Source organism: Gopherus flavomarginatus, chromosome 1 (genome assembly GCF_025201925.1).
Source record: "Gopherus flavomarginatus isolate rGopFla2 chromosome 1, rGopFla2.mat.asm, whole genome shotgun sequence".
Taxonomy (NCBI): domain Eukaryota; kingdom Metazoa; phylum Chordata; order Testudines; family Testudinidae; genus Gopherus; species Gopherus flavomarginatus.
The window spans coordinates 94,480,031-94,495,662 of record NC_066617.1 but is presented as its reverse complement, the minus strand read 5'-3'; the positions used below and the strand labels follow the sequence as shown (position 1 = coordinate 94,495,662).

Sequence of the window (15,632 nt, the reverse complement as noted above, 5' to 3'; positions counted from 1 at the left end):
ACCAGACCCCAGGTTCAAGAGAAGGGATAACTGAAGCTTGCAAAAACTTAATCCTTTTAAAGAATTTGTTGAGATGATGCAGGTCTAAAATTGGTCTGAGACCTCCTTTCACTTTTGAGATTAGGAAACATTGGGAATAAATCCCCTTCCTTCTGAGGCCACATGGAACCTCCTCTATGACTCTCAACTGAAAGAGTGATTGAACAAGGAGTTTGAGTGGTCCCTGACGACAGACAGGGAGGGAGGGGTAGAAGTAAACTGGGGAGCACATCCCACTTTGCCAGTGTTTAAGACCCACTGGTTTTAAGTAATCTGGGACCAAGGACAGTGGAAGTGGGACAAATGGTTTGCAATGATGAGGGGTTTAGGTCTGGAGGCCTGGAGACTGGTATGTCAACCTCAACTGTCACATCAAAATGCCTGATTTGTAGTTCCCAGGTGTTTTGAGGAGATTGGAGTCAGAGGCCTATGCATGTAATCCCAGACCTCTTTTTTGATAGGTCCTGCAGATGAGGAGAAGCGAAATACTGGTGTCTGCGCTGCGGCCAATAGTGCTTCTTAATTGGGGCAGATGTGTACAGACTTAAGGACTTCTGAGCGGCTCTAGAATTCTTAAGTCCACGAAACTCGCTGTTTGTCTGGTCCAAGAATAAAGAAGGATGCTCAAATGGCAAATCCTGAATAGTACTCTGGGCTTCATAGGAAAGACCAGAATACTGGAGCCAGGATGATCTCTGCCTGACCACTGTGGAGTCCACGGTTCTAGCTGCCAAGTTTACAGCGTCCAGCCCAACCCACAGTGACATTCTTGTAACTGGCCTTCCTCATTGATCATGCAAGAGAAGTCCTGCCTAGTATTCTCCAGAAGCAGCTTCTTGAAAATTTTTCCATGGAGCCCCACAAATTAAAATTGTATCATCTCAATAGAGCCTACTGGTTAGCAATATGCTATTTCAAAACTCCTACAGAATACATCTTTCTGCCAAATATGTCTAGCCTCTTCATATCTTTTGATTTGGGGATGGCAGGCTGGTGCCTCCGTTGTTCTTTTTCATTAGGCGCTGTGACAACTAATAAGCCTGGAGGTGAATAAGTTTAAAAGGTACTCCAACTCTTGGGAAAGCACAAAATACCTTCCTTCTGCCCTTTCAGAGGTGGGAGACAAAGAGGATGGAGTCTGACATAAATAAAGCCTTTATTGGCTCTAATATCACCTCATTAACTGACATAGCTACACTGGAGGGGCCCACTGATGATAGCATGTAAATCAAGAGATGTGAGGATTCGCTGACCTCTTTGATCTGTACACCTAAGTCTGCATCCACTCTCAAGTTTTAACTCCTGATAAAAATTCTGAAATCACCCAGAGGAGGTGAAGTTGTGCTGTACAAAATGGCCTTATCTGGAGAGGATGAAGAAGAAGTCAAGACAGCAGGAGGCAGAATCTCTTCTATCAGCTGTTGCTGCAGGCCTGGAACCTCCTCTTGATTCTCTCTACCAGGCCTGGTGCTGGATTCTGGAGCCTGGGCCGTTCAATGTGCAGATTCAGCCCTTCTAGATGAGGGCACCGAGTATGCATGCTGTGGGAAAGATCTGAAGCTGGGGGAAACCCCTAGAGATTCCGAAACGGCCACTGATATGGATCTGGGCCACAATGGTCCCAGCCATATTCCCATGGTAGGTTCCATTGAACGGTCACAGAGGAAGGTGGGAAGAGAGAATTTGTGCAGACTGGCAGGTCCTACTTTGGGGCTGCAATACTAAGATCCCACCCCCAAGTTTAACAATGAGTTCCCTTTTCCTAGACCATGGTGGGCTAAATCCAGTTGGTGTTGGGAACCAGTGCCAAGAAACTGGTGATGGAGAGAGCGCTGCCTCATAGCAGGCTTCCCTTTGGATAGTTCCGAGGCACCACTTGTTCAGGAAGCAGGCAATTGCATCACCAGAGGTTGAACTTCTGGCAGAAGGGCCAAAGGACCAGACTCCTGGAAGGAAGGAGACACCAGCACTGAGAGACAGAGCAGGTTTCTTGCTCAAAGGTGGTTGTCACAAAGACATCTTGTTGTGGTGCTGAAAAAGCCAACAGTGCCCCTTGTGGAGCCAGAGTGGACTGTTGCAACTTAGGCACTGGAGGAATGTTTAGATTTCAGGCGCACTCTACTTGACTCCTTCCTGACCATGTCCCAGACTTAGGCTATGTCTACTCTATGGACCTTCTAGCAGCACAGTTGTACCACTACAGCTATGCCATTGTAAGGTCTCCCTGTAGCCACCATTCGCCGGCAGGAGAGAGCTCTCCTGCCAACATAATTAAATCACCCCAACAAGCAGCATTAGCTATGTCCACGTAGCACTGTCCGCACCAGCTCTTTTGTCAGTGCATTTTTTTTCACAACTCTGACAGAGGCAGTGTAGACAAAGCCTTAGAGACTGGAGACCTTCCCCTGGCTGGTGCTTCTCCAGAAGCTTTGTATTTCTTCCTTGATAAGGGTGACGAAGAACGGTGCTGAGATTCTGCTAAAGCTGGAGGAGCGCTTCTCACTGACACTGCAGCACTCAATACCATGTCAGACGGGTTAACTGACAATAGCCTAAGCACCACCTCCATCAGCAGTTCAGCCTAGCTTCCCTATCCTTCTTTGTCCTAGACTTGAACTCTCCACAAATCTTTTCATATGTACTTCCCCCAAGCACTTCAAATAGCTTCAATAGCTATTGTGTGGGTCACTCTGTAGCAGAGATCCGGAACAAGCTTGAAACCTGGTGACCAGGGCATACCTGGGTACTAAAAAAAAAGGGGGGGGGGCCCCGCGGGACAACAAATCTGAAAAACTTACATTTTTTTTTAAAAAAAAAATTACTATCCTAATGCAATGAACACTGTGGGAGGAGCTAAAAAATAAATGAAAGGGTTAGGGGTGGCTCTGCCCTTTATACTTGCACATAGTAGTGAGCAGTAGCAGGGGAAGCTCGAGCTACCGAACAGGTAGCGCTGAGGGGATAAGTTTCCAACTGCAGTGCACTAGGCATACTGACACCAAGAGTGGAATGCACATGTGCAATGACTTGAACAACAAACCCAAACTCCTAAATGACAAAACGTTTACAACTTCATGTTAAAAAGCCCCCCTTTCATACAACTATATCCCTATAGATTATGGGACCTTGGTAACATTCTTCTATTATGTGGGTAAAAATATGGACTAACACTGTACTGATAAATCTGTATTTGACATAAAAACAACTTTTAAAGAAGCACTTTCCTCCAAATTATTTTGGGTATGATGTATAGCTTTCAAGAAATTACATATTTACAACCACCCATTCCCTACATCAAACCTGCTACAAAAATTAGAAAGCCCCCTCTCCAGGTCACTAAACTGGTTGATAATTGAGGCAAACAATTAAGAAAAATATTGACTAAATGCTAGATTTAAAAATCAATTTCTAAACTCCACATATACTAGCTGACAAATCAAATCAAGTCCAGCCATTCTAAGGAAGCTGAAATGTTCACTATATTTTTGCAAATGGAGAAAGTGTGTCAACACATATATCACTGTACTGTTATACCAGTTGCTATTAAGACCCTTCTTATAGGAGAACCACAGCCCCTCCAAGAGCCTCAGTTTCCTAATCTATAAAATGGGGATAATTATAGTGACCTCGTTTGTAAAGCAGTTTGAGACCTGCTGATGAAAACTGCTACATAAGAGTTAGATATTATAAGATAAGGAGTGATTTCTATTAGGACTAGACTGTGAACTTGTCTTGGACCATCTACTCTAGTTTTAGATTCAGTCTGAAAGGATTAAATTAAATGTTGTTTAGAAGCAGTAGAGGAATATAAGGAACTCTCTCTACTCCTAGAATGAAACTGTTCAGTAAAAGACCTAGGCCAAATGCTCAGCTGGGGTTAACCAGGTTAGCACCATTCAATACAATGGACCAATGCTGATTTACATCAGCTGAGAAACTGGTCCCTTGTGCTCAATTTTTAAATTTATTTATTTCTTTTTTTGCACTCTAGTAGCAGTGGAGAGAAATTATCCCAGTATGTATCCAGAAAAGCAGATTTGATATGCTGGGGATAATGAAGCAGTAGGCTTTGTTGATGGTTTTCGTGAAATCTGAAGGATCATTTCATGAAAACACTGAATGAGGCACTGTTCTGCAAATTGCCACTTTACCTAATCTCCTCACATATATAGTAAGATGAGGCCCTGAAATATAAACTCTTGTGTCAGAGGCCCAGTCTGAGGCCTGAAGCCTGAACCAACGTACTTCCAGGCATTGCTAAGCAAAAGCTGGGCTGGGAGCCAGAGGCAGGCCCCCCTCTCAGAAGTTGACAAGAAGAGGGCTGCTAGAAGCAGGTGCATACACACGTAAGTGCTAATAAGAGAAACTTGTGCCAAGATGGCATCAGAACACTCCACAGAGATAATGGGAAACAGGCAAGTGCATCTTAAAGACAGCATCAAAAGGACAGCATGATGGATAGATCTGTTTGAAACAACATGATCAAAGGAGGAGACAGCATCCTAATGAGCCAAGGGGCTGTACTTCAATAGGTTGGTAAGGATGAGTAATCTGTCCTGTAACTGTATAGAAGTAGGTCCCAGAGTGCACATCTTTGTCTGGTCTAGGGGGCAATGGAAAGTCTCGCCACTGACTGAGCCGGGCCATTGCCAGGGGGCACAAATTCATAGTATGTCTTGTAGAATCTACAGGAAACTATTACTGTGCTTTGTTTGACAATAAACTGGGCTTGAGTTCCTTTGTACCTTACTAGAGTCTGTGGTCTTTGGGGGTTCTCTTAGGGTTTGCTGTGTCAGCTATCTGTACAGAGCCGGGGCAGCACACAGAGGGAACATGCACGCAGCTAACTGTTATCATCGAACAAGAGCAGAGCATCACACGGGCACCTACTGACAACATATATTGAAAGATTTACAAATTAAGGGGACAAATGGATGGTTCACTGTCTCCAAAAACATGCAAGAGACAATACATTCTCCCAAGTTTAACGTTAACGCAGCAGTTAATGATTTATTTTACTATGTTTTTACATTTACCAGCTCTTATTAAAAAGAAAGTTTTTCATCTGAGAATTACAAGTTTGTGCAGGCTATGTCAACACTACTCTAGGTCAGTGTTTGCCAATCTTTCTGGGTTCAGGACCCATTTGTAAATGTTGACAGCTTGTCGCGGGGGGAGGGGAGGAGAGAGGCCCTGCTTGAGGAGGGAGAGGGAAAGGTGCCAGCCAATCGCAACTCAGTAAATTGTTCTGGAGGGGAGAGGAGGGAGGTTGTGTCCTGTGCTCAAGGTGCATGGAAGAGTTCAGCTCTCTGCAAACTCTAGGGCTACAGTGCCACTCAAATTTGTAAAAGAGGCATTGTGACCTATGTGGAAGTAGGGAAATTGATTTCAGGCAAAACAGAGGAATTACTCCATATTTTCTTGTATTTGTTTCATAGGTAGCCCAGGTTTCAGTGGCTTCTACCTTATCAGTTAGATAATTTGCATTAATACAGATGCTTTCTGGCTTGCTATTGGATCCAAAGCTATTCACAGCTTAAAGAGTCTTACCTTAAAAGGGACATAATTAACTCTCCAGTCATTTCAATGGTGTGGCCTAATGCATTTCCCTATGCATTACCTTGTTGGTCAACCAAGCAGTTCCCCAGTACTGCTATAAACTAACCTTGTTGGGGCCTTTCCCCAATACCACTCTGCATCTGATCTTGCTGCACAGTCAATAACTTCAGATGGTATAAGCCCAACAGAGACAGAAGGCCCCACGAACAGTCCTCCGACGACACCCCAATAGAGATTTCAAAACGTCTCATACCTCTCTTGTGGCACCATGGGGTTCGAACGAAAACGATCCGTAGCAGCTGCCTTTGTCTCAGTAGGCGTTGCCATCCCGGACGAGCCCCCAAATTGTCGGAGAAAAACTCAGTTCTCGCTTTTTGTTTGGGTGCAGCAAAATCAAATACTTTATTATTTCTCCAGCAATTGCAATAGAGGGAGGGAGTGCCCTAGGACACAGGGTCACCCCAGTCTCGGACAGGTCTCTCAACAGGTAAACAATTACAGCAAGCATTTATACCTTTGTTACAGACAATAACAAGCAATAATACAGACAATAATAAGCAACAGCTGCATTTTGTTTATATATAGGCCATCCTGCTATCTTATTTTTCTCACTAGAAGATGCCAGTCTACATATTTGGTTATCAGTGCAAGGTCGTGACAAGTTCTCACACAGTTCTTTCCCACTCGCCTCACACCATCCTTGCTTCTACAAGTCTCGCGTCATTAGGGTTACAGCTGGCCTAACTCTTGTTAACTGCTAGACTTACTCTTGCTAACAGACTGACATGCATTAAGATCCCCTACAAATCCTTGTCAATTCTTTCCCTACTTCCACACCTAGTACACGGGGTTGCCACGCCACTTGCTCAAAATTTGGCTTGGCCGGTCTCCCATCATCATGATAGAGGGCAGCTGCGCCAAACCTGAGTAGCATTGAGATCCCAGAGGTCGTGCCATCTGGAGCAGAGAGCCCAGGCCAAGACAGTCCCATGAGACAGGAGCTGCCATGCAACCCTTTGAAACATTCAGGAAACGCAATTTTAGGTTGCAACCCACAGATTGAGAAACTCTATACTAGGTCCCCACTTTGAAAATCTCATCCTTCGTATACGGGAAAATTATATGCTCCTAATTTAGAAGAAACAACTACTTGATTTTCTTTACAAGCTCATAAAGGTTGGAATATGCAAAGGACCAATTTAAAATTCTGTTTCTGAACCCTGAGTGGAATGATTTAAATCACCATGATTAATCTATAGTTGATCACTGATTTAAATGGCTCATTTAAAAACAAATATACAGAAAAATAAACATTTATTTAAACATTTATTTAAAGCAGGCTGAGTCTTTGTAAAATTAATTTGAAAATCTGTATTACAACAACATGATCAAAATTATAAAAGGTGGGTTTTTAAGTGCCACAACTAACAGGGTCTTATTTGATTTTTACAAAACCCCAATAGGCAAAAAAACCCAAAACTTTGAAAATTAAGGCCCTGATCCTGCAAACACCTAAGGAGGTATACAACTTCCCTCATGAATATACTGCCAGTAATGAAACTACTCATGTGCTTAACGTTAAGCAGCTGCATTCGTGTTTGTAGCATCAGGGCTCAAACTGCATTTCTATTAAAAATTCCCAGGGCATAAAAATTTCTGTCACTTCCAAATAATACTACTTCCTTGTTAACAACGAAAAGTTACATATATTTCAATATATTAACTAAGTTTTCAGAAGGACCTAAGTTCCTTACCTACATATATATAAACGTATATGGGCCCCATTATCATAGTATCCACGCACTTTAATCTTTTTTAATGTATTTAACACTCAGAGGCAAGGAATATTATTGACAGATTTTGAGGCACAAAGACGCAAAATGACTTGTCCAAGGTCAAAAGTCTGTGACAGAGCAAGAATTTTTCCAAGTCCAAGGCATTTTTTCTAAATGATGTAGGAACACAAGTCCCTTGACTTCAAACTGCAGATCTTAATGAAGGAATACAGCCTGGCCAATGCATTTCAGCTTTCTTGACTTGTGGAGATTCAATAGACAGGAAGGAAGCGTTGGTCAGAAGGGCTATTTGCTTATCAGTTTAGGGTTTGAGTTTGTGTTGTTCTCACAGAATGTTAATGAGTCTCTGGACTTGTCTTTTTCCAGCTTAAATTGAGCTTTATACGTGTGAAGTTTCTTAGTAAAAAAAATCTCTACATAAATCTGAAATTCTACTAACTAGGAAATTAAAGAAGAATCATAAAACATTTACTTTAGCAATTAAAGACTATAAAATGGGAAGTAAAGAACTAACATGTAAATAAAATATAATTTAGATGGTTTAAAAAATAGATTGGATAAAAATCATTATTTAAAAACATTCTGCTTGAAAACACTCAAAGGATCTGTTATGATTCAAGACTTCAGGCATCCTTGGGGGGTGGCGGGCGGGGGGGAGAAGACAGTGGTACTGTAATTGGAAACTGCCTATGGAAATAAGTGAGCTTTTTTCATTAACCCATTTAAAGCTGCTATGCTGCCTGCCTGGAATGCAATATCTTGTAATTTAACCAATCAAGGTAGGTTCCAAGCCTACAGCCACTAAATATTGTATTCTGTAATTGATAATACAAGGAAACTTCCTGAAAGAAGATAAAGTAGGACCTCAGAGTTACAAACACCTTGGGAAAGGAGGTTGTTTGTAACACTAAAATGTTCGTAACTCTGAACAAAAAGTTATGGTTCTTTCAAAAGTTTACAACCAAACATTGACTTAATACAGCTTTGAAACTTTACTATGCAGAAGAAAAATGCTGGGTTTTTTTTAGCAGTTTACATTTAAACACAGTACTGTACTAGTTTTCGGGTTTTTGTTTGTTTGTCTCTGCTGCTGCCTGATTGCGTACTTCCAAGTGAGGTGTTTGGTTGACTGGTCAGTTCATAACTCTGGTGTTCGTAACTCTGAGGTTCTACTGTGCAATAAAGAGAATGTTTTTTCCTCCCAACTGTTTTCCATTTACATTATTCATTAACATACTTCCTTATTATTTTTACTCTTTTCTACCTGCCAAACGTTAGTTCTCATATTTGAGTCACCATTACTGCTTAGACAGCACTCTGATAGGCAAAATAGAAATACATGTTTTGTTTAACCTCTTAAACCTGCTTCCCATATTTACATCAGGATCAGTATGTCAGAGAAGAACATCTGTATATGATTAACTGCTGCTGCACTGCCAGCAGAGGGAACAAGCACTCAAATTTTTATGATACTCATAAAATAGTTGCTTTGAAATTTATTTCTGTAGCAAGTGTCTCTCTCAACAGATTATAACTGTTTAAAGATCGACTAAATGTCAAGTCCAAATGACTTGTTAGTATCCTTTTAAGTTAGCTACACAGTGTGCAAAATCCCCTAAAATACATTTTACACTAGTATTTTTAATATGTAAGTTAATAGATGCACATGAAAACATTTAACACACTTCAAACGCATATGCTTTATAAACTAGCAGATATCTCCTCCTTCCCCTCACCAAAACAGCTTCAAATGAGCTTAGGGCAAGCAATTTCACACCTCTGGAGATGTTCATCTCACCCTACTTGTATAACGTAGAATAAAAATTTCATTATTTATTGTGCTCATAGCCATCCTCCGATAAAAATTTTAACAAGGAGATATGTCTTGGAATAAAAATGTGCTTTACTACTTTAATTTAAATAACGGAATAATTTTAGGTTTGGCCAATCTGTCTAAGGAATTAAGAGTTTGAAAAGATAACAGAAGATCCTCCCACCAACTTGTTGAATGTAATGTGCGGATTGTAAGGGTCCTTTATATATGAACTAATAAGAGAAAAGAAGTAATTTAAATTTATGATCTCCAGGACCACAATACAATAGAATTATACAATGGGATTTTTCTTGTGTGAACCTTTAATCAGAATGAAGTTTGCAACCACATATAGTAATTTACAAACTAAGGTAAATATATCTGAATAGACACATGGAATTTCAATTACAGTGTATACAGGAAAACAGTGGATCTCTGTTTTCAGATGCCTTTTATAATTACAAACATACAATTGAAAAGCAAAGCATGTAAAATCAGAAACATTACCAATTTGCTTTGCTATATATTCCTTAGTTGTATAAATAATTAATGTGGAAAAGTATTTAATTTTTATTAATAATATGTATTAACTATATTATGCAGAAAAAGGAAAGGTACTTGACTATTTTGCTTTTTTACAAGACTACCGTACTTTGGCAAACGGCCACAGTAGAATGTAAATTATTTTTTCTCCTATTTTTATAAAATAAAGATGCATCTTCCAATTTTTTTTTTTTTGGCATTATGAGAACAGGTTTTATTTAAACAGCTTTTAACAGTTTACTCTGTATCCAAAAATATATTGTCTAAAAACCTTCCTAAAACCAAAAATTTAAATATAATTTTAAAATTATTCTAAAAGAAAAAAAGTTTTGTTTTGTTTTTTTAATAAAAATCCATATTAGGTGATCTTAACTGACATGCAGATCTTTTACAGATTAACTACTGCAGCCAAAGAATGTTAAATAAAAGCTAGCACAAACTCTGAAAAGTTAAAATGAAAATTACATTTGGTTCGTTAATAAATATATCACTGCACACAAAACTTAGAGCATAACTTCCAGCCATACCCACAAGGGAGCACACTGCAGCCATGTAACAGATCTCTTGTAGGCGCCGAGTGTGACAAGAAACAGCCAAAGCAATAAGGAAGTAGCATTCAACAGACCGGTTCATACAGGTTTGGTCATATTCGTGCAAGCCAATCAGCAGTCTTCTTTCACATATCTAGCTACCTTCCCTGACTAAAAGGGGTAAAGAGGCCACGTTTCAAACAATAATTCTAGAAAAAGGCTACACTTATCAAAGACTTGCTTGAGCAAAGTATCTAGAACCACTGGTATTTTCAATTTACATTATTAAATATCCTAAAGTGTCCCAAGTATTAATGCTTTGCTTAAGCCTCTTCAAACAGCGTTTGAGTACTTCCACAATTCTTAATAATCACATGACCAATTCATAACAAAGAAAGTACTGCCACAGGTGCCCAACCAAGCAAAAGTAACTTTTATAAATCAGGCATTTCTTATCTCAAGGAAAGGCATTTGTACAGTGGTGCACAAAATGATTCATGTATCTAGATGGAAAATGTGCAAGGGGTTTGATTCTATAAATAAAATTTTTAAAAAATTTGCATAGATGGCAATCATAATTATGAAACATCAACATGCACAAATATTTTGTATATCTATTTAAATTCACTTACGACAATTCCTTTAGCCTTTTCTTTCATATTAAGCTTGAAAATCACATATAGTTCTGCGCCAAATAGGTAAACACCAGCAGGAACATCTCTCCAATAATACCTGCAGATTTTTCTCCCTACTGAAAGGCAAAGGATCAACATTCAAATGGCCAGGGGCTATATGGTAAAACCAAATATGTGCCAATGTATTTTTTAACAATACATGAAGGACCCCTCCATCAGCCAATTAGAGAGTTTTCCCTTTCCCTCCCTCAAGTCTTTTGCAGGAGAGATCACTGCTGTGAAACAACAAAGGCAGGTATTAGCATAGCTGCTATGGATTAGCCTATAATCATCTGCTCATATGAGCAGCTCAAGAGCTGCTCAAAAAGTTGGCCAATCAGCAGCCAGCTTTCTGAATCCTGCCTGGTAACAGGAGACAGACAAAGAGAAGGTTATGGAAAGCAGTGAAACAAATTGGGATCCAAACAACAGTGCACAAAGGTTCTTTTCATAATACAGTCAATCTAGAACAGTGTTCACATAAAATCCCCAGAATGTGTATTAGCTAAAACCACCATAACCACAAAAACACTTGCCAAAGAGCAAGAACTATGTGGAGGAAATAAAGATGGTTCTCTACGATCATGTAAATCAATGTCCTTCATAGTTATCCAAATATGCAAGTCTAGTTAGCATTTGGCATAGTCAGTCAAAGAAATAAGAAGAGCAATTGATCAGGGCACTTTGTTCTAGGTGCAGAGTCCAAAACTCCAAAGTACAGAATGAAAGAACTGCATGGAACCTGCATTTTTAAAAAATGGTTCCTAAAACTCAGTTTTCAAACTGGAATGAACTGCAGTAACAAGTTAAAATAACCTGGCAATAATTTTGAAATTCACAGAAAACAATTATATCCTTATATACAAAGGAAAAAACTACACTGTTTCCATGTAAATCAATCTGAAAAAGAGGACAGATGCTAAGATGTTCTGCACCAGTGATATGTCTGGATATCGCTAACATATATTTTCTTAAGTCTACCTTATCTGATTGCAGTTCAAATAGCAAAGTGCGCAATATACAAAACATCACCTATTTGTAGTATTTCACAATTATATCTACTTTTGAAATGTAACAAACAGGATTGTCATATAATAAATAGATTGACAGCCACAAATACAATTTCTTTCTGGTACATGTTACAGAAGTTTCTGAGTTAGCTTTTGAGTTCTCCCCTTTAAAGCTAAAATTAAAGGAACGTTAGCTGAACAATATCAATTAAACTTGTATGTCAATTTTAGGGTGAGAATTTCTTACAGCATTTATATCACAGTTTGCTCTATTTTCTAATAAGCATATTAACAGATTAAATATGGGATAGTTCTAAACCTACTACACTATTTTTAATAGACTTTTTACTATATATAATATTGACCTTTCAATGAAATGGTTAAGTAGTAAACAAGTTCATAAACAAACAGCCTTTCCCCCTTCTAGTACAGAGAAGCCTTGTAATTTTTCAAACATACCCAAGAGGGAGCCTGGTGCAGCAATGCTCTTAGTTTACATAATCTCCCCATAGGAAAAATAAATCAGCAGTTGCTTCATTGTTATTGTACTGGGAAAGAATTCAAATACCTTATCTGATTGGCTCAAATCAGCAGTTGCCTGACAACCAATCAGATATCAGCTCCTCAAATCCTGCCCAGCAACAAGGGAAGCACATGAGGGTACTACCAAGAATCCAGACAGGGTGTGAAAACAAATAAGGCTGAACTATTGTACATAGAAATGACATTTTAATCAATATAAACAGATTCCCAAATAAGTGCTAAACCATTTAATCAGAAGCCCTTTTTCTGGTCTGAATGAAACAACTGAAGCTTCACAACAGAACTAGGTGATGACTGTAGCAAACACGACATTTACAGTCTCAGTAAAGATATCGCATTTTATACCTACAGGTCCTTGTACGCTAAATTGGAGCAGGACATATTCTAAGACCACAAACTTTCACTAATGTAGACATTAGTTTAAAAAAATGGGTTAAAAAAAGCATCCGAGTTTAATACTGCAGTGGTTAACCCTTTCCCCCTTAGAATATTTCATAATGCACATATTCTTCCCACTATTCCAAAAGACAATTCAAGCACTGCTCCTCTCATGAGAGCAAAACCAAAGTGAGACAAAATCATTTTTTAATACGCGAGAGTCTCTCTTAAGCCACAATTCAGCAAAGTACTTAGCACATGTTTATGTCCATTCCTATGCAGGCTATGTCTACATTACCCCTTATGTTGGCAAAACTTGTCACTCAGGGGTGTGAAAAAAACCACCCCGAGCAACATAAGTTTCGCCAGCATATGCGCTTGTGTGCACAGCATCTCTCACCAACATAGTTAATGCTGCTAGTTTAGGTGGTTTTATTATGTCGATGGGAAAGCTCTCTCCTGTCAGCAAAGAGCGGCTACACAAGCGATCTTACAGTGGCACAGCTGTATCAACACAGTTGTGCCACAGGAAGCTTGCTAGTGTAGATATGGCCTCAGTGAGGCACTTAAGCATGCACTTAAAAGTATCTGCTTAAGTGGTTTGCTGAAGCTGGGCCTTAGCGAACAGAACTTGAGTTCAAAGTATTTTTACCTTTTCTATACCATTTCTATTTGAGGAACAGTTCCTCCACCGCCACCGAGGTAACAGTTCAGATTTTTCCTAATTTTGTGTGTCTTGCGTCTCTCCTGGATGTGCTAAATGGCTTAATGAACCTGTAATTATGACATTAGTTTTAGAACTCTCTTCCTACATTACAGGGCAGCTGCTCTGTGTAGATGCATTTACTCAAATTAAATCTTTCAGCTTTACCCAACCAATTCCACAGAGTTGAACATAATTTAGTTCCCTACTACCTGTCTTGACAGATGCTGTGAGAAGTGGAAACAACAACATTCATTCCCAAAATGTATGTTTGTTTTTAAAGGTGGAGGGGGACAGAGCATCTCTCCCAATAACTTGGTCTTTTCATTAAAAATGCACATTCCAGTAAGCACCACAAAAACAATTCAGGTTGCTAAAAGCGATCAGCTTGTTAACTTGTTAAATCAGATTCTCTCTCTCTCTCACACACACACACACAAACTCCTCTGTAATAAAATATAGTGAAGAGCCTCAACTTGTTCTCAGAATTACATTTCAATGCTTATTTGGATTATGAAAACTAGCAGTATTTTCTTGAAGGGAATTTAGCCATATTAACAAGACTCGCTAGTCTATTTTTTTCTTTCTTCCTAGGACTACTATGGAGTTTAACCTTTACAGAGAATTCAAAACCTCAGCTTTCCATGAACTGAAACACCTCAAAGCCTTATGTATACATATTGCTACTGCCACACATTTGTAAAACAGCAGAAGTGAATGTTTTAACATGGTGACATTTACAGCCATCCAAATGAGAAAGCAAATATGTTTGTTTATAAATACAATTTGAGTTAACACTTTTTAAAGATGAGTTAGTACATTTCAAACACATCTGTGGTGTTGCGTGTGTCTTATTTCTATTTTTGACATAACACAGGATTCATTACTACCACTCCCCGTTTGGCAACATAATTAAACAATATCAAGCAGAGTTAATTATGCCAAGGAAGTTGATACACAACGTCACAACCCTTGTAGAATTAAAGTCTATATCTACTTCTGAAATTCCCAAATGAAATGAAATTATGCAACATGCAACAAAAAAAAAATACACATTGCACACTTGAACTAATCATTCATATACAAAGGATAAACAATAAAAGATTACAGCTACTACACAAAGAAAAACTTGACAATTATTTTTAAAAAAATCAATTCCACTTTTGTTTTGAAGTTTTTCTACACATTACAAGAATATCGCCTAAACCACACCTATATTATAGAAGAAACTTACAGCGAATACTTACACAAAACACATGAGGACTAAAGCGACAAGAGAGAACATTAACAGACATATGATTCGCTATTCCAAGTTAGGCCGCTTCACCGTAAATATAAAATGTTCTGTTAGAGCCAACTCAGTATGCACTTTTTCTAATGAAGAAAGTAAGGCATTTACACTTACATTTAGAATAGCTTTCTTCTAAATTAGTCCACTTACTACATGCATTTAAGTGCAGTGATGCAATTCTGACCTCTTAGCCTTTGCAACTGTGGCATCAGACAGCTCATCTCAGAAGAATCTGATGTCATTAACAGCAGCCCTTTGAGGTCACTTGTCAGATATAATGAAAGAAGAAAGTGAAGAGGAAATGGCAAAAAACTGTAAAATAAACAGGAGTAGCATTAAGAAATTGTGTTAAAACTTACTATGTGTCAAACAAAACATTAATATTTTTAACTCTTTTCTTTTGGTAATCAAAAATGGCTATTTGAAAATCTACCTAAAAGAGCATTTGTTCAATTTCTCAAAAATGTGTATTTTAACATGCTCTTAATATACTAGGTTTGTTTTTCTCTAGGGACAATTTGCTTTCCACAGAGAGATGATGTACACCTGTTGGGGACTGTTTTGTTTATTTGCTTGCTTAGTACACCCAGTCACCTATGCACTACCACAGATATAGGTCACTACTAAAAACACCAGATCCTTCAAATCTAATTCAAGGAAGCAAGACTTCTTGTTCCTTCAAAACCTGTTGATGTTTTATTTCCTGTAATTAAAACTTGGTTAGAATACTGATTACCTTTTTCTTTTTCTGGG

The 15,632-nt window shown here is 38.8% G+C and overlaps 1 protein-coding gene across 6 annotated transcripts in view; it reads right to left on the bottom strand.

The window, feature by feature from the left end:
- Positions 1 to 15,632, bottom strand: part of ATF7IP (activating transcription factor 7 interacting protein) — a 167,386-nt gene that overhangs the window by 91,189 nt on the left and 60,565 nt on the right. Inside the window, exon 2 of one of the 6 annotated variants that reach the window (XM_050953804.1) lies at positions 14,994 to 15,191. The exons of 4 other annotated variants lie outside the window; for them this stretch is intronic. In XM_050953804.1, the coding sequence (XP_050809761.1) occupies positions 14,994 to 14,995 (2 nt within the window). In that variant the 5' untranslated portion in view covers positions 14,996 to 15,191. Of the gene's footprint in view, positions 1 to 14,993; positions 15,192 to 15,632 lie in introns of those variants that run through there. One more of the 6 variants, XM_050953816.1, reaches the window with a different exon arrangement.